The 18833-nt window shown below is 42.5% G+C and overlaps 1 protein-coding gene across 1 annotated transcript in view; it reads left to right on the top strand.

Annotated features, from left to right (window-relative positions):
• Positions 1-104: 104 nt before the first annotated feature.
• Positions 105-18833, top strand: part of CDK15 (cyclin dependent kinase 15) — a 37004-nt gene continuing 18275 nt past the window's right edge. The window contains 10 exon segments of the mRNA XM_058840513.1: positions 105-224; positions 1046-1121; positions 1124-1200; positions 1348-1445; positions 2015-2094; positions 5558-5652; positions 6440-6502; positions 8506-8629; positions 9199-9319; positions 14227-14320. Coding sequence (XP_058696496.1) covers positions 105-224; positions 1046-1121; positions 1124-1200; positions 1348-1445; positions 2015-2094; positions 5558-5652; positions 6440-6502; positions 8506-8629; positions 9199-9319; positions 14227-14320 — 948 coding nt within the window.

Here is an 18833-nt window from a genome sequence, read left to right as displayed (position 1 = left end):
GGCAGAGACCTCGTGCGAGTCATATGAGCTGTTATTACAGACACAGAGGGATGAGGAGGAGCGAGGAGAAAAAAAGAGAAACAGTTTAATATAAACAGGACAACATGGGAGACATCCTGTGTGTAAGTGCTGTCAGACCAGGATGCACCAGCTGCTGTTCAGAGAGAAGGGGCTCCCAACAAATTCAAGGCCTTCAGCACATGGAAGCAGTGACTACAGTAGAGGTATTTAATACCACATTGTGATGCTTCTGCATTGAGATAGGCTAAGCCTGGGTGCTTCCACTTGTGGGAATGCGAAGCTGTCACATTTGCATCTAACCAGACAGCATCAAACTTTGCAGCTTCAGGCTTGTGAAGTTGCTGAAAGAGTAATCTGAACCTTAGATGACAATAAATGCCTTTGATGTGATGAGCAGGGAGAAAAGATTGCATTCCAGTGAGTTCTATGCCAATGAGAGATTGTAAAACAGGGAGGCAGCCAACTACCTACAGTTTTGGAGGAGGCAGCACACCACAGATTGCAAATCCTGTGTTGTCACATTATAATCCATTTGATACAGCTGCTCAGGAGGAGCTTGAAGCCTGCTTGCCATTCATTGTTGCCTTTTTTATAGCTGTGTAGTATACAGCAGTGTTATGCTGTATGGGACAAATTAACAGGCTATGTGAGGGATTAAGGGGGAGAATACATACATGTAAACTTCCTGAAATTTCACTTCTGCATTTGGTTTTGGTCCCTGCCCAAACAGGTTATTTAAAGATAAATAATTCAAGGATAAGGGGGAATGACATACATTTAGAATGATGCTGTTAGAAGTACCCTCTGCAGTTAAGGCAGTTTTGTCTTTGTGTGTTCTGAGTACCATTTACCAACAGAGGAACACACAGACAGTTGCTCCCCTTACAGACAGTACTGGAGATCTGTGACTGGTAGAGAGAGAGAGATGAAAATGATGTATATTTCTCAAAGGAGAAAGAAAAGCAACTCCTTAGTGGAATGGTAGTTTGCCAGTGACACAGCTTGTCCCCTTTTCCTATGCTAGCTGTTAAATGTAACCAGAGCATCCCTTTCTTTACCCTCTCTGCAGCCCCTGCAGCTCCACGTCCTCCAGAGCTGGAGGTATGGGGCACAGTGACTCTTTCTACAGGACACACTGATTCTTTCCAGGAGCAGGATGTTGTGGAGAGGTTCAAATGGGTGAGGTGCAGCATCCACAGAGCCAGACAGGAGTTATTTTATTTGATGGTTATTCCAGGCATGAATCAGTACTTAATTACTGAATGACCTGCTAGTACCTTCTTGTTCTGCTCAGCAATTTAAACACATACCAATTTCTCCATGAAGCAGAGACAAGGCATCCCGTTTGGAGCTGCCACATCCTATGTACATCTAGAAAAGCTGTGTGAAGGATCCTGTGCAACTGTGTACAAGGGGATCAGCAGGTGAGCAATATTGTCTTCCCAGTGCTAGCTGGCAACACCTCCTGTGAAAGATAAAGGCAAATCAAAAGTCCAGTTTTGCCTTTAACCAGGATATTTGCAAAGCCCCATCCCAATTTTTCAGGGAACTCCTCTACTGCAGCCATGGAGGCACCACAAAGACTCTTTGATCCACAGCAGTGTGCCAGGAGATTGTCTGGCTGAAGCAGGGAGGGAGCAAAGGTTTTCCTTGAAGTGAGGGATCTCTGCATCATTGAAAAATTGGGCATGAGGTCATGCTGCCATCACACAGGGGCAGGAAAGCTGTCAGAAGGTGGAGTGGGGCGAATGCTTGAAGCTGTGCTCTAGCAATACCTGGACAGCAGCACAGTGCTTCTCTAGCCAAGCCAGCTGGCTCCCAGCTCACTGCTAATGGACACAAGGTGGAGGAGCTCTGTAACTCCCTTCTGAACTTGGCCTGAGTAGGTCAGCAAGCCTTAGAAATTTTGCTTGGGTGTTTGCCTGGGAGACTGTTTGTGTTATCATGCCAAGCACTGAGAAGCTTCATGTGACCTTCTACTGTGACCTGACAGGATCAACAGCCAGTTGGTGGCACTGAAAGTTATCAAGCTGGAGGCAGAGGAGGGAGTGCCCTTTACAGCCATTCGGGAAGGTAAGACCTAGAGGGACATCACTCTCGAACAGCATTTGTTCTAACCTGGAAAAGCTCCATGATGTCTCCCTCCATCCTTTCTTCCTTATTCAATGTGCCAGCTGCCCTTTTCCCAAAATTCTCAGTTTTTTATCGTGTCATGGAGGATGTCTTTACGCTGGGCTGGATAGGCATGCAATGGACAGAAGAGGAACCTCTAATGTATGCACTTGTGACAGATGCATCCATGCCTGTGATAAGGAAAGTGCCAGCTGCAGCCAGAGCATGTTCTTCTTAGCAGTGTCAGAGCCTTTTTGCACCTTCTGCTTGCTGCCTCCTTCTTCCCTCTAGAAACTACACAGCTTTTGCCACTGCTGCATTGGGCAGTTGTGGACTTGTTACTGTAACCATGACACTTTCCTAGCTGATACCTGGAGCATCACAGATCCCAGTCTGAAGAGAGATACTTTCAACAAAATTTATAACATTTAATGTTTAATAACATCCGTCATTTCAGTCCAGTGAGAATTTCTTACCAGTCGACTTTGTAGAGCACTGGGCAGAACGTCTGCAGATTTCTCAACTTCTTGGAGAAAGACATGCTTTTGTGCAAGTGCTTGATTTTGGCTAAAAGTATTTACATTTCCCTACAGACTTGAGTTCAAAAGCCTGGTTGATTGCTTCTATTTTCATCTGCTGTACGACCCCAAGAAGACCACAATCTGTTTTCTTCCATACACAGAAATATGCAACTGTTGTGCCAATCTGTTTTATGGTATTAGAGGAAGCTGTCAATGTAGGATGACACACATAGAGCGTTTTTTTAGTTCTAACTGCACTTGTGCAACTAGGGTTAATCCTGTCATGGGGATGGAGAGCCAGAGACCAGATGTGCCAGCTTTCACAGAGCAGCACTAGCACAGAAGGACTCTCATAGCAGTCAACTCAGAATAACAAGAGAGGTCACTGAATCCACTCCAGGTTTATAACTGTAATTAAGACAAGAAAGTTTACAAAGTCCTTAGTCCAATTCTGTGTGAAAGCGGAGACATGCCTAAATATTCCTACTTGCAAAATGGCTTGTGTTACAGTTTCCTGTACATTCATTTGCTGTGGTGCTTTTGCTCTGCATTTACGCTTGTAGCCCACCAGTTAAAATAAGCCTTAAAAGCTTTATCTGCATTGAACTAATGATGCGCTAAAGATCAGCACCCCTTTAACATGCTCTGCTGGACAGGCTGAGAGTCTTAACTTCATTCATTATGGGAGAAAACAAGGGTGCTCCTATGAAGGGTCTGCTTTTGTGTACTGCTGAGCTTTGCAGCATCTGACACCTCAAATTTACAATGTAAGTCAGTAGCAAAAACAAAGCACAAGATTTATTAACGCGGCGCATTCTCTGCTGCCCTGAGGAATGCGCTCCCCTGACAAAGAGACGCTTCACCCCAGGAAGCCCCGCAGAGACAAAATGCGTTTAAAGCTCGGTTCTGGCAGCAGCACCTGACACCCCAGCAGGGGGTTGTAGAAGCAACAAAGTGAGGAGCCTTTCCCAGAAGCCTGATTGAGGCACAGGCGCTGAATCCTCCGTTTTACTGTGGACCCTCTGTGCTGCCCCTCTGGAGCAATAGCTCCGGTCATATGGAATTTTTGAGGTATCACAGTCAGGTTATCGTGTTCTGTAGCAGAAGGGCTCTAGCCAAAGCACCTCTACTAGGTTCGTAGGCAATTAGGTGCAGTGTGGAGAAATTGAAGGTCCCTAGTGCTGGGAACATACTGGTGGTAGCTAAATGGAGTGGTATCAATGACAGAGGCAGTTTAGCTGCAGCAACACCAAGCTCTGTGCAAGAGCTGCTTTGGATTCTGCTGTTTCCAGTAGTTGTGCTGAATCAGGCATCCCTTACTGCTCAGTAGTCTCAGACCTGACACAGGCCACAGCTGTGTCATATACAGTGTAACTGGCAGTCGGGCTTTTACAACCAGGTGAAATTGTTACGGTCGCAAAAGGCAAAGTGCTAATCCAGTATAAATTTGCTTTGCCAGCATGAAACTCTTCGAATCTCTTTTTCAGACTGTTTGAAAAACAAAAAAGCTGCTTTTAATTGTGACTAAAACTCTGCCTCCCACAGCTGGCCCATGCTTTGTATTGTGTGCTTTAGCTAATTCAGCTGAAACAAGATTGTACGCCCATGCCTTATTTGAATGAAATTTGTAGCACTGCGTGGTCTGACAGTAAACTAATTTGGTTTTAATCAGCAGCAAAAAGTGGGTCTGGAACAGCTCGAAGGCTATTCTGCTGTGTCAGAAGCGGAACTAAAATCTCTAGTCAGGGACATCTGTTTTTTTAGGGCTTTGGGGCTTCTCTCTGTGTAGTCTGTGTTCCCTGTCTGTGAACGGCTGGGTCAGATTCTTCAGTTGTGCCAGTGACCTACAGGCAAAGTAATCCCAGCTTCACCTCTTCCCCCACATTCCTCCTCTGTACAGAATTACTGCTGTATTGTCTCACACCTAAGGTAGCAAATGATTAAGCTGTGCATGCTGTTCCCCCATGAAGAGTTTCTGCTGAGAAGCTCCTTTCATGAGCGTGCTGGCTGGAGCCTGCTCTAACACAGCAAAACCAATGCACAGCCAAAAGGCTCAGAAGGCTGCAGCTTTTGTCTTACCATAAGTCAGTGCTCTGTGGTCTGTGTGGGCCCAGAGACTCTTCATGTGCTGCCTCCTGCATCACCACACCCTGGATGTGCCAAGGCTTAGCAAAGGCATGTCAGGACCTAAGGACCAGGGACACACCGTTGAAATGATGCTTTTGGATAGTTAAGCTGAAAGAAAAGCTTGCTTAAGTTTTATAAATACAAACAAATCACTATTCACTCAGTAACTTCACCATCTCTGTTCGTAGAGTTTTTAACCAGATACAGTAACCAATATGCACAGAACTAAACCCAGAATTTAGCTTATATCTACAGTGATTTTTTTCTGCCAATTTTTGCACTATTGTTGTTGTTGTGAAGCTGAAAACTGGTAGAAACTCAGTTTGTCCCAGAAGTCTCTTGTAAGGGCCCTGCTGAGGGCACACACCAGGAGATGGATGGGAGATGGATGAGAAACTCAGTGACAGACTGGAGGCTGCTGCATTCTGGCTCTGGGAGCTCACAGGTCCTGCCTCTCAGCATTCACCTTGAAGAAATTACTTCTCCTCAACTTATAAGCTGACACCTGGGAACTGTGAATTGCTATTTCTGACAGAGGCAAGATCCCGCCTCTGAGAGATGGATGGTTGGGTTCCTGCCAAGCCTGGAGCACTAATTCTTGCTTCTCTGCGGAGTTGTTCTATCCTCCTTCAGGCTCAGTAGCTTCCACTTCTTACAGAACTGCCAAATCTGGACTATTATTCCCCAGCTTTTTTATTTCCGCTGCCTTGTTTTGTGCATGATCTCCTTCTACTTCCAGCAGCAGTAAAGTCGATCTTCCTTTTGTGTTTTCCCAGCTTCACTTCTCAAACGTTTGAAACATGCCAACATTGTTCTGCTTCATGACATTATCCAGACTAAGGAGACACTAACATTTGTCTTTGAGTACATGGTGAGTTGATGTTTTTCTAGCTTCCTGTGGAGCTGGTACTGAGAAGTACTGGGAAGTGGCTGCAGATTGAATTTACTGCACTGTGAGACATCTACAAAGAAACGAGTTGTAATGCTTTAGTGCAGTGATTGATTTTCCTTCTTGATCTCCTGCTTTCCAGCCACACAGCCTTACTCTTTTCTTTCTGTATATGCGACAGCTGTATGCAAAAATAATTCCATGTCTTGTGTCCACTGGGGTGGCAGACATTATTTACCTCCATTTCTGCCTTGCCAACACAATAAAAGTACTGTTTTTGAGCCACAGCAAGGATAGGAAATAATGATATGAGCTCACATCCCAGCTGGGGTCAGATTTGGCACTGACCCCAGTGGATTACCATGACCAAGCTGTGAGCTGCTCTCATGGGGAGACCAGGATACCAATAAAATTCTCCACATGAATCTTGCTAGTTCTCTTGCTTTTGCAGATAGTCAACCAAATTATAAAGAAAACACAGCAGCTATATCTTCTTGTTGCAGCTTTATGATTAGTTCTGGCACAAGTATGAATTCTGTTAAGCAGCAGCTGTAGGTCATAAATGCTGGGTGAAATAACAGGTCAGCCAGGTTCCTGATGTGACCCAGAACTTAAGCACATGCTTATGGGCTGCATCAGACCAGATCTTCACCCAGGTGAAATAGGCACCCTTGTAGCAGTTGCATATTTTTCCATTTACAGAAGAGGCATTGTTGGTAGAAGAATTTTACAGCAGGAGCTTTGCCTCAAGTTCTTCTCTTTTATTTAGTACACAGATCTAGCACAGTACATGGGCCAGCATCCTGGAGGACTCCATTCGTGCAATGTTATGGTGAGTTCTGTAGGACACTCATATCCCTTAAGGAATGAGGAAGAGTTATCTTCCACTATGTATGGTCACTGTAAATTACTTACTAATATTTATTTGTTACATACATGACAAAAATGTTGGAGAAAATCTGCCTTTGATGATGTAACAAGCTCCCTCTCAGTCTCAAACCTTTTTTCGGTTAGCCCCTCTTCCTATTTTCTGAGCCTGCAAGTGGACATTCAGCTTTTGTGAACAATGACATCTTGTGGCAAGGAAACCTATCTCTACACGAATTTTTATCCTCTTATTGTTACAACACATTATTCATCTCTCTAATTAAAAACACATCTCACTCTCTTCTCATTTGGAACTATTTTCATATTTGCAGTCATTTAAGTCCCTTTTGTTTCTCCCATAGCTTTTGGGATTGGTTGACTGCATCTGAACACAGCCAAACATGTACCCTAATTTTATAGATTGATAATGTAATAGTCTCCTGCTCTCCTTTGTATGCATCTTCACATTTAATTAACTTTCAGGACTGCTGCTGCATGCTGGCTTAAGGTTTCTGTGCAGATGTCCTCAGTTAATGTCTGTGTCCTTTTCCTGAGCAACTTCAGTTAATTTATCATACAGCTGTCAACAATAACTTTGTATCTTATCAAACCGCCTATTCATCTGGCTTTGTCAGATCTCTCTGAAGTTCCTCACTGACACTTCTTATCACAGCTAATCTAAATACTTCTGTCATCTTCAAATGTTGCCACATTGTTCACATCTTTTTCCAGATAGTTGTTAAGCAACACCAATTCTAATGAAGTTTTTTGGGGCCTCACATTTTAAACATCCTTAAAGCTCAGATACATCTGAGATGCAGTGTAGTAGTTTTGGCACAGATCTCAAGGGTTCTGCTACCAGACGTGCTTGTAAAGCACATGGAGCACATGGCTGTAATATGTACTTACTGGCATTTCTGTGAGTAAACACTAGCCAGCTGCTCTGCTTTCCTATCCAGAATCCTCACTGTCAGCAGGAACTGAACTGCAAAATTATTTACTGCTCCTTCAGGAGGGTCATCTAGCTTGCTGCACTTTTGCTGGCAAATGGTGTTTGTTTTTTCTGAGTGATTCCTATGCAATATAATATAAGTGTGCAGAATGGTACAGGGATACTTTTCTGGTACAGAAATGACCTATGGGTGTCACTGTTTTTCCTCCTCTTCAGGTTAAACCTCTGGTGAAATATATCTTTTCTCTGGTGAAGTCTTACTACTTTTGTTGTGTTTTGTTTCTATCCACTGTCCAACTTCATACCTTGTTTCAGCCCAACTTATTTTACACCAGATTTATTTAGACTACCATGATGGTGGGAGTTAGATATTTATTTCTTGGCTTCCTTTCTTGCTTGGTTTTCTTCTTGCTTGCTTGCTTTGTTCATCATATCTGATTCGCTGTGTTTTTTAAATCGGGTTTTCATGTTTTCTCCCAGCTTGAAGCCAACAGTTCCCATTGCCAGGTCAGTCAGTTCCCTGCTCCACTGGTGACATGTGCAGCGGCCATGGAACTCAGTCAGCTGCTGCCATCTGGCTCAAGGGGGCAAACCTTCAGCTCCTTAGGCTTTCATTTTTTTTGGCTGTGTGTCCTTGTGTCTTTGTCTTGAACACTGCAATCAACACAGCTGCTGTTCTGAAAGCTGGGGTCTGTGTTTTGGCAAGCTGACCTTGATCCTGCAATCAACAGTCCATTTCTAAAGAAAAACTGAAATTCCAAAATGTGCATTTACGGACCGCAGTTAAATTGCCCTCCTGGCCAAATATCCTACCCTGAAAACCTCAGAAAGCTGTAGAACAGTCATAACCCACCACAGTTTTCTCCTTCCAGCCAGCTCTACTCATTTTTGGGATTTTTACTGGTTTCTTACTTGCTTTGTCTCTGCCTTGTTCCAGGGTTCTCCTAAAGTTCAGAGCTAACTTATCAATGCAAAGTCATGCAATATCATTTCAGTTTTTTGTTGGCTTTTTCCAGCTCTTCATGTTCCAGCTTTTGCGTGGCCTGGCTTACATCCACCAACAACACATTCTTCACCGTGATCTGAAACCCCAGAACTTGCTCATCAGTTGCCTCGGTGAGCTCAAATTAGCCGACTTTGGTGAGTCACAGTTTGGATACAGCTGTATATCTGCTCAGACCAAAGCTGTAGCATGCATCTAGATCTATATCCACAGCCAATTAATGCAGAGAAGCATAACCTTTCCTTGAACTTCAGGAAACTATTTCTGTGGTCAGTCCAGCTTTTCTTGTATTTATACTGATAGGTACAGGGATTAACCTCGTTTAAGTCAGAACAATTACTACCATGTAAAACTAGTTCAAGAGAACAAAGAATCAATCCCTCTCTGTTCAGAAAATAATGTAATGTGTAGAGTCCACAGCAGTGTGTGACCCAAAAAGCTTTCTTGGCATTGGTTTGGGATAGCTGCTTCAGTCTCAAATGGTAAAGCCCTGCAAAACACAGCCTATTACTTGATTTGATCTGCCCCAGAGGTATATTCCAGAAATACTTTCTTTGCCAATTGCTTGTAAGCTGCATTGAGATTACTTGTGTTTAAAGAGAAAATAATGTCCTGTTTCCAATTATTATAATCTATGCACTGTACAGGTAGAAGGACTGTCCTAACACAGCATTTTTTTTGTTGGTTTGTTGGGGTTTTTTTGCAGGCCTTGCTTGTGCCCGGTCCATCCCCAGACAGACATATTCCTCTGAAGTTGTGACACTCTGGTACCGTCCTCCTGATGTGTTGCTTGGAGCTACAGCTTATTCTTCTGATATAGATATCTGGTACTGACCAATATCAAAGCATCTGGGGTTCCCTGGGAAAAATAATTTTTATCTGAATTAAATTAAATCAGCCAAAGTTACAGTAGATACAGTTGTAAGTAGAGGAATTAACACCTGTGAGCAGAAAATGTGTGAGCAGTGTGGAGTTTTGTAGGAGTTTCATAGAAGCTTTTGGAAATGATGTCACTACATCTCAGCTATGGATGGACACAAACCTCATCTGATAATATTTATGAGAGATATGTATCCTGTCTGGTAACATGTACGGAGCATTTTCTTGTCTTGCAACAGAACACTTTTGCTCAATGTAAGTTTATCTAAGTAGTCAGATGAATCAGTAGTAACTCTGCAGAAATGGCTTCATGTAAAAACAATGGATCCACAACTGCACCATCAATTACTTCGACAAAACCAAATTACTTTGGCCTTGGTAACAAAATGTGGCATTAAAGGGTTGCTCAATGAATCTGGAGATAGAAAGGTGTCTGAGATTTTAATAATTTCTGTGATATTTTGTCCTTCTCAAAGACCATGTCTCAGATGCAGTCTGTATTTCACTCAGGAGAAGGGTTGTGTCTGTTAAAGCCTTGTTTCCTTATAAGCTCTACCCCAAAATCTTGATGTGTTTGGGAACCCAAAGGAAACAAGCTGCATATTCATAGAAGAGAGAGGAGTGTCTGAGAGTAGCAGAAAACAGGAGAGGATGAAGGCTTTGCAGGGTCCCAGTGGCCTTTTGGGCTGGCCTGGATGTGTAGCTGGGCTAACTGTAAGGTTCATCAACCTTCTGGCTCACTTCTGCACCAGCCTGAGCCCAGCAACACAGTCCTGACATGCTCATGGACAGGATGCAGCTCATGAAGTTGCAGGAGAGCATCCTTATTCTGGGCAATTTTACATCTGTAGATGGCATTGATGCTTCACCCTTTGTTCAGACCAGTTTATCTTCTCCTTGTACCTGTCCCACCAGAACTTGTTCTTAACTACTGCAGAGTCAAAGGCTGGGAAAAGTTAGGAGTGCAGCAGGCTGAAAAATGTGTAAGAGGGCTGGCTAAGCTTACAAACAGCAGAGCTCCAGGTCTTCACAGGCTGTATCTCCCTCCAGAGGTCTGCAGCTTATCAGACACTCCAGTGACCTAAGTCTGGAGAGTAGGTCAGGGAAACGGAAGTTTTTAGATTGTTTACTTCCCTAGGACTGCTGCTAATTTAATTATTTAAAGACTTCTCTAAGGAGGAAAACCTTGCTAAATTCTAATGGCCTCCAGCTGCTAAGCCAGTCTAAATAGTCCTGTCTAATACCCCCACTACCTGTCGTTTTTCCCCCCAGACAGTCTCTCAGAAATGTCTGCTGAATTTGAAGATGCCTGCCTAGCAGATTAGAGGGTTTGTATCAGGCATAAGCCTGTTGTTTTTTTCCCTGAAAGCTGACCCCTGTCCAAAGCCAGCTATGCACAGAAAGAGTGTCATTTCTGCCTATGCAAAACCAACATCCCCACTGCGTAACTCTGCTCTGGTGTAATGAATAGCAAGATAGGAGTGGTGTACAAAGATCCCAGCTCTAACAGCATAGTGCTCTCTGTCCCACTGAACTACATCCACACTATAGGCACTTTTGTTATAACGCCTCCTTATAATAACAACATTCAAAGTGTTTGCCCTAAAGAAAGATGTCACGCTGAGAGAATAGGGAGTACTTCAGTGAGCTCTATTGAGTAACTTCCTCTAACAAGAGTCATTTATTATCTTGATGTACACTGCATTTAAGTTCAATTTTTGTCTATTAGGAAATAATGTGAATTCACACAGATGTTACTTGTCTGTTGGGAAGAAAGGGAAAAAAACCCTATGTCTTTTGGATGCTGCAATTTACATGAAGGCAGGTCAGAATGCCCTTGGTAATGTCATGAGACAGTGGGTGTCAAAGCCTCGGTTTAAAGAAACCAATTATAACAAAATAAAACATTATGGCAATTCATGCATAGTGTGCTTGAGCAGCAATACTGTCAGTGGGAGGCACATGGGAAGTGAATGAGGCCTTGAATAAATGAAGAAAGAGATATAGAAGGAGACTTGGTTGCTCTTGGACTAACTAGAAAAGCTGCTTTAATCTCTCTGTATCTCTTTCTCTCTCCTTCTCCCTCACTATCTCTTCAGGACTTTAGAAGATTCAATTAAAGGATTTCGGGGAGATTACACTGCATATCAGAAGGATTTTTTTTCCTTTTTTTTTAAAAACACCGAGTGCTTTATGCACAGCCACATTAGTGGCTGCAAACATCATGAGTGCCTTAAGATGTCTTCTTTTCAGTCAGGCTTTCATTATATAATCTTCCATTAAAAAAAAAAAGAGTAAAAAAAATCACAGTGATCTTCCCTAGTAGATTCATGTAGAATAGGAGTTCACATGCAGTCATTTAACATGGACCTGCCAGGCTCACTACAGCCTTTTCTTCAGCCTGGTTCATGGTGCCCCACTATGCCAAACTGGGAGATGCTGGCTAAGGGCTCCACTGTACAGACCAGGTTTGGTGATGAGCAAGAGGAGTGCTATATTTCTGGTTAAATATAAAATTGCCATTACCTAGTGCCAACAAAAACCCCCAGACATGAAGAGGGAACTCTGGGATGCCACAGACATATCTTAGATCTTAATCCTGATGAGAATCTTTCCACTGTGTGATGCGTCACTGCAGACTGAGGGCAAAGTGCAGTGTTCAGACTTTCCCCAGGGATTGCAGATGGATGCAACTGTACTGTCTGAATCAGCTCTGCTTATGCTCCCTGAATATCCCTGTAACTTTTCCTACTACTTTAGCTGGCACTGTTTTGATTCCTGTGCATGTTAGCACTTGCTAAAATATGTCTAGCTAGGCCTCTTCCCAAAAGACCCCTTCCCTCTGCCCTATCTCTTCCCAAGGCAGTTATATAGGACTGAGACCCTCTAAGGAACTTACAGATTGGAAGGGGTAAGAAGACTTGAGAAATTAATATTAGAGGGGAAAGAAGGAAAAGGGGAAAAGCAGAACAACCCCAGGTCTAAATATTTAGAACCATTTAAAAGTAAATGCTTTTGATTCATCCTCATTATCAGATGGATCCTCATAATGCTGTCAGAGTAACTCAGAAGGAAAGCTGCAGACTCTACTGCAAGGCTAATATGACTAGCATTAATTTCCAAAGTTCCTGCTCTTGCCAGACTTTCTAGATAGGATATCAGAATGCAAACTGGTAGATCATAAGCATCACTTGTTCCAAACACATAGAGAGCTGTTTCTCTTCCCCCTACAAATCAAAAGAAGCTAAATTGCTTTGACCATACACAGTTGAACTTGTGCAATACAATCAGCCGATTACAGCAACCCCTGTGGTTGCAAAATACAATGAGCCATTTGGACATGTACATCAGCTGTGAAAACAGTGTTGGTATGACACTGGTCTTAGTAGAATCTATCTGTGGGCTCAGAAGTAATGTCTAATCATGTGGTAGTGCTATGAAACACCAGAAAAACTCCATGTTGCAAAAGCTGTGGATTAAGTTTCGTGATGCCTGGACTCTGGAAGAGGATATTAGACAAGCAAAGAAGCTCATCTCACAAGATTTGCCAAGGCTAGGGTACAGGAAGCTAAGGGAAAGTGCAGCAGAGGTGTTTATGAAAACAGTGTTAGATATGGATCTGCAAACAGGCTTGGCACCACCTGGTGTGCAAGGATGACCAAAATAAATACCGCAGATGAGCTGCGTGCCAGGGTTTCAACTGACCACAGCCAGGTGGGAAAAACAACTACAGTATTGCAAAAACAAAGTGCAAGGGGTAACACAGGAGTACAGATAACCAGGAGAGATTACCAGTTATTGCTAAGCAAGTGAAAATAATACTTTCAGACTTTTAAGACAAAGCTGGGTTTTCAAGAGTTAAGCTTAAAGGACTCAAATTTGATATAACCAAAGATGAATGAGACTGAAACTCAAAAAGGTGCGGTGGGACTTAGTGAAAAGACAGAAAACCTAGAAAAAAAATGGAAGGAAATGATTAAAAAGTAAATACAGTAAGAGATGGGAATAGTTGCAAATAGGCAAGTCTACATTGATCACAACTATTTCATCATTACTGCCATGAGGACTAATCCACCTTAGTAAAATGAAGCAATTTGGTAGGTGTGGGGTTTCTTTTAAGCTGTCTGGTTTGTTTTGGTGCAAGTGCATAGCAGGGGATGACATAAAAATAAGAATACTTTAACTTTCTGCTATGACCAGGTTTGTTATGCTATGAAATCTTGCCTTCAGCTTTCCAAGGAAGAGCTAATAGCTTCTGAAGGAAAATGGCTATAGTAGTTAGTGTCTCTGGGTTCTTTCTGCATTTAATATATCCTTCAAGCCAATGAAGTGTGTAGTATTTCCCTGTTTATCTTTCCTACTGTAAGTACTCCAATTTTGTACCCTTTTTCTCATGGGAAGTAACCTTGCACTCCACAGGCTTCTGCCATGACCCTCTTTTGACACAGTTTGTAGCAGGATAAATGGACAGAGACTTGAAACAATTTTTTTGGTACTGGAAAAAAAATAGTGCTTAGTGGGTTTCTTTTCCAAGGATATCACCTGTCTTGTCTTGCTGATGAAAAGTGAATTGTTTTTCTTTAGTGGGTGGTGCTGATGAGAAAAAGAAGATGGGAACAGATTTGCACGGAACCTTGGCCCCATCTGTTTTTTTTCTGAAATCCTGGAGGCATGTAAATGTAACTTATCTTTGGTGTGCTCCCATCCTGTTTTATCAAGATTTCTGCATTTACAAATCAGAATCTCTAAATTTCCATTCCAACAAATATCTCTGCCTCTCTCCCTGCCCATCCTAACAATCATATTATATATATATCATTTATGTGAATGAGTTAATTCCTTGGCTTTCTTGCAGGAGTGCAGGCTGTATATTTGTGGAAATGATCCAGGGTCAGCCAATATTCGCAGCAACTTCTGGTACTTGTGAACAGCTGGAGAAGATCTGGGCGGTGAGTAAAATACACCCTAAAATGGAAGAGAAAAAGAATCCATTGCTCCAGCCTACTTAATTTTGAAGTCCTAAGCATAGGTCCTGTGAATAGCAGAAATAATTTGGTCTAATCTGCCAAGTTCGTAGCAGACTTTGTAACCCATTTTATATTTGGCAACTTTCTTACAGACACAGGAGCAAATCAAATGACTTCCCTTTGATGTTTGTCATCTCATCAAAAATTTAAAGCCAATTATAATGATATCAAATTGAAGAAGGCATAAAAGGTGTGCAGGTACTGCAAATTCTGTTGCTTCTTTTAAAATCCTTTACTTACTGTAGGATACAGCACAACACATTCTCACAAAGGAGCTCTAATACTGCTCCAGAACTACCTTGAAAATGGCAAGACCCTGAGGTTTGTCAGAAATCCTTCTTCTTTTTTACTTGGCACATTTTGTATCATCCAGTTTATAGTGCGGTTCCAGAGACTGATTTGGCATAATGGAAAGTGTGAAATTACTTAATAAAGGTAGCAATGAGTAAGAGCACCATATTTGGGAGCTTCCTAAATTGTTTTTTCTGCTGGGGAAACAGCAACACAGAGCCACATTCCTGGAGCAGTTTGGTAGAACTGAGGCAGTCAGTAGCACTGACAGGTTCTGTGCGTTCCTGACCGCTCATGCTGACCCTGTTACTGACTCAACAGCAGGGTCAGCCTATGCATTCATATCAGGTCTTGCTGTAGGTATCACTTGGTCTCTTCAGCTGGACAAGAGGAGACTGAGGGGAGACCTCATTGAGTTGTGACAGGGAAGTCACAATTTCCCTGTGAGGGGAAGAGGAGGGGCAGGCACTGATCTCTGTCGTGACCACTGACAGGACCCAAGGGAATGTGCCTGAAGTTATGTCAGGGGAGGTTTAGGTTGGATATAACAAAAAGGTTCCTCAACCAAAGGATGGCTGGACATCACCACAGGGAAGTGGCCACAACACGAAGACTGCCAGAGCTCAAGAAGTGTTTGGACAACACTGTCAGGCACATGATGGAATTCTTGAGGTGTCCTGTACAGGGGCAGGAGATGCACTCAATGATCCTTTTGGGTCTCTTCCAGCTCAGCAGATTCTGTGATTCTCTGTCTGCCCTTTCACATCTCCTCCCAAGGATTTACTCTTATGCATAGAGTGTTTCCGAAACATGGGTTTTCAAAGGAGAAAGTACAGAAAAAATGAAATTCATGAAAATCATGAACAATTACTTTATAGCTGTTAGACTGTGTAAGTCAGATTTTTCCAGCTTAACCACTTCATGCAGAAACACTCCTGTTTGGTAAGGTTTTCCTCTGTGCTTGTAAGTGGGAGTGTGATAAAAAGTCATACAAGTGCATCCAGTTCTTAGACGTGAGTTCAATCCATTTAAATGAATGCTGAATTTCTCTTTCATAGAGAGTGGGGGGAAAAAGAATTACTGGGGAAATAAAATATCCACTCTTGGCCAATTAACAAGGTTCAAAGCCAGGGCAGGTTCCAGTTTCTCAGAGTGTGAATGAAGGCTATCCTTACACTTATGTCTCTGAAATCTCTAGATGCATTTCCTGTGGTTTTGCATTAGAGGGTTATAGCACTATCATAATTTCTCTGGTATTATAACTAATACCATGATTAATAGGATTTGTGCTATAGAAGGCAAAAATCCCCTTATTTAAAAATCATGAGGAAGTTTAAAGAGCTATGAAATAATTAGTGCTTTTCACAGGAGGTTTTATGATATTATACAGTCTCTGGAATGAGGCTCTGTGTTAGACCAAGATTTCAAAGCTCCTTAGAGGCTTTCAATGTCTAACTTGAGATATTTTGCCAAGTGTGAGGTTCAGAATGGGGATTCCTACTGTTTTCTAATAGTCAGTTCCTTTCTTGTACTAGTAGTAGAGGCACCCTGCACTGGTAGAGAGACCATCTGCATTTGTGTGCATGAGTCTGTATCAGCCAGCATGCTCATCTCTATGTGGGACTGTTGGTTCACACACCATATAGATAAAATACATGGTTGGAAAAATCCCCATTCTGTGAAATGTGTTTGTCCTGTTGAATCATCAGGATTGACTGGCTGTCATTTTACCAAAAATTCTTCTAGAGGCAAGTGCCATCTAAAGCAGTCTCCACCTCCCATCTCTATTCCTAGCTGCTCACTGCTTCTCCTGTGTCACCTCTCACATGTGGTGCTTCATGAACTGGAGAACCTGCAACTTTGTTTTCTCCCTGGCTTACTCTAAATGAGAACAGCTTCTTTTCCCTTCTCATCCTCTGGCTGCACAAACAGTAGCCCTAATGAGCACTGGTATTCATGAGGTAAGGCACAGGAGCAGGGCCAAATGGGAAGGGAAGACTGGCATTGTTGGTTATGGAAGTGTGGCGTGAGTGAATGTGAGCTCCAGCATCTCCACTTTGCTCATGGCACGGAGAGCAACAAACCTGACAAAATCAAGACCCATCGTTCAATTTTTGAGAGGCCAGGCATAGGATTTTCACGCAAAAGCTCCATCTTGTTGATTGACATGACATCATGCTGAGAAGGACTTCATGTGGGCTGGATTAGGCTACAGAATGCCACCAGAGTGCTTCTGTTGCTGAGCCAAACATTGTGCCAAATGAATGACTAAAAAGCTCCTCAACACAAAACTTAAAGTAAGACTTCCCAACAAAATTAAGCAAAATCGACTAGGTTGATTTCTTCAGCTAAAACATCACAGGAGAAGCAAGCAGTTAGAGGGCAGAGAGAAAGAACAGCGATTTACACCATCTTAAAGCACTTGCTGAAATACAGACACTGTAAAAATGTTTCTGGCTTAAACTGTGTCTTCCCAAGTGGGCTGAGCTGACCTGCACCAAGACCTTTCACCATAGAGTGGAGTATAGAGAAGCTACTTTGTTTTGTTTGATGGCATGGACCAGAGAGTTAACATCTAGATTTAGGGTGGATACACAACAGGTAAAATAATTGTCAGAGTATAATTAATTTCAAATAAATAACTGTAACACATTGTCTGATTTGGCAAGGAATCTCACTGAAGGTCCAGGGTGGAGAAAGAGATCAGATCGCTTGTCCCATTACATTGGAAAAAAAAAAAGAGATGCAGATACAAGTTTACAGGTTGGAAAAGCATCTTTTGTAATGAAAAGGCTCAGAAAATGCAAATAAATTCATACAGCAGTGATTGGTGCTCTGAACGCTTTCCTTCTTCAATGCAGTAAAATGTAATATTTGCTGGAATCCTTATGTAGAAAAGTATAAGCACACACAAATAACTATTTAAATTCTTCACCAAAAGAAGCAGAATGCTGAGCTGACCCTGGAAAGTATGATTTTACTATACACAGAACTTACCCAATTTCCTCTGATGCCTGTAGAACTGATGTTTGACAGCTCACAAGAAACCTTGAAGAATGAGGGCTCACTGAGCAGGACTTTCTGGAAAGCTAACAGGATAGCAAAAAGAGAGCAAATTCTGGATTCAAGTTCAAATTCCAAGTCTCTCTTTCCTGTGCATACAGAGTTTGCTTTGGGCAGCCCTGCCCTACTCACATGATACACACACCAGTCAAGAAGGCATCCTCACCCAGGGCTGTCAAATTACCCTTGGTGCGAGCCAGCTTCCAACATCCTTAGCTGGCTGAACACTGCAAGACACCTTCTCTCTGGGGAGCTTTCAAGCTTCCAAGGCTGATTTTAGAGGTGAGCAGAGACGAGGATCCTCCCCTTAGTCTTTGCTGTGGCAGGCTGAGTCCATAAGAAGTTTGAAACCATGGCGCACTTCTCTTCAGAGGTGGTGAGATGCACACCCTGCTTGTGACTGTCTTCTCCAGGTAGCTGCAATTGTCACAGCTGTTTCCCAGCTGTGACTGAGAAAAACAATCAACTACCTGATGCTTTACCCCTGCCACAAGCTGGCTTTATATTTCTTCCTTCTTTAATGTATTTTTTCACTGATACCTGTTTTCTTGCAATCTTAATATAAATTTTTGGGAGGCCAAGTTCCCCATGTCATATATCTCAGCTCACGTTTTAAGGAACAGGAATTGTCTATCATATGCAAAGGGTAGCTAATGCTTGACAAATCTAGTGTTGGAGAAGAGAAAGTGAATAAAAACCCTGAAACTTTTCATGTTAAAATTTCACTGCTTTTTAAGGAAACCTGATAATTCTGGGAATTGTCTGGATGAAAGCTTTGAATGCTTGGAGACAGCAGTACTAATTATACTACCATTTCACATGCTGTGAACTCATTCTTAAGTATGTGGCTTTACCTCTTTAGCACAAATCATCCACATCAATAGGCACAGGGCACTTTGCATGTGTTAAGTAATAATAATAACAACACTAAACATCTGCAACTGCAGAAATCTAGATATGCTCAATCTCACACATTTCAGCAACTAAAATGAAGTTGGAGGAGGCTTTACTGGCCCAGACTTTGCTCAGCGAGCAGCTACTGCTGGAGCCCACGGTCCCCAGTAAAGGTGAAAGACACTGC

This window comes from Poecile atricapillus, chromosome 5 (genome assembly GCF_030490865.1).
Source record: "Poecile atricapillus isolate bPoeAtr1 chromosome 5, bPoeAtr1.hap1, whole genome shotgun sequence".
Taxonomy (NCBI): domain Eukaryota; kingdom Metazoa; phylum Chordata; class Aves; order Passeriformes; family Paridae; genus Poecile; species Poecile atricapillus.
This window is presented reverse-complemented; position numbering and strand designations above follow the sequence as displayed.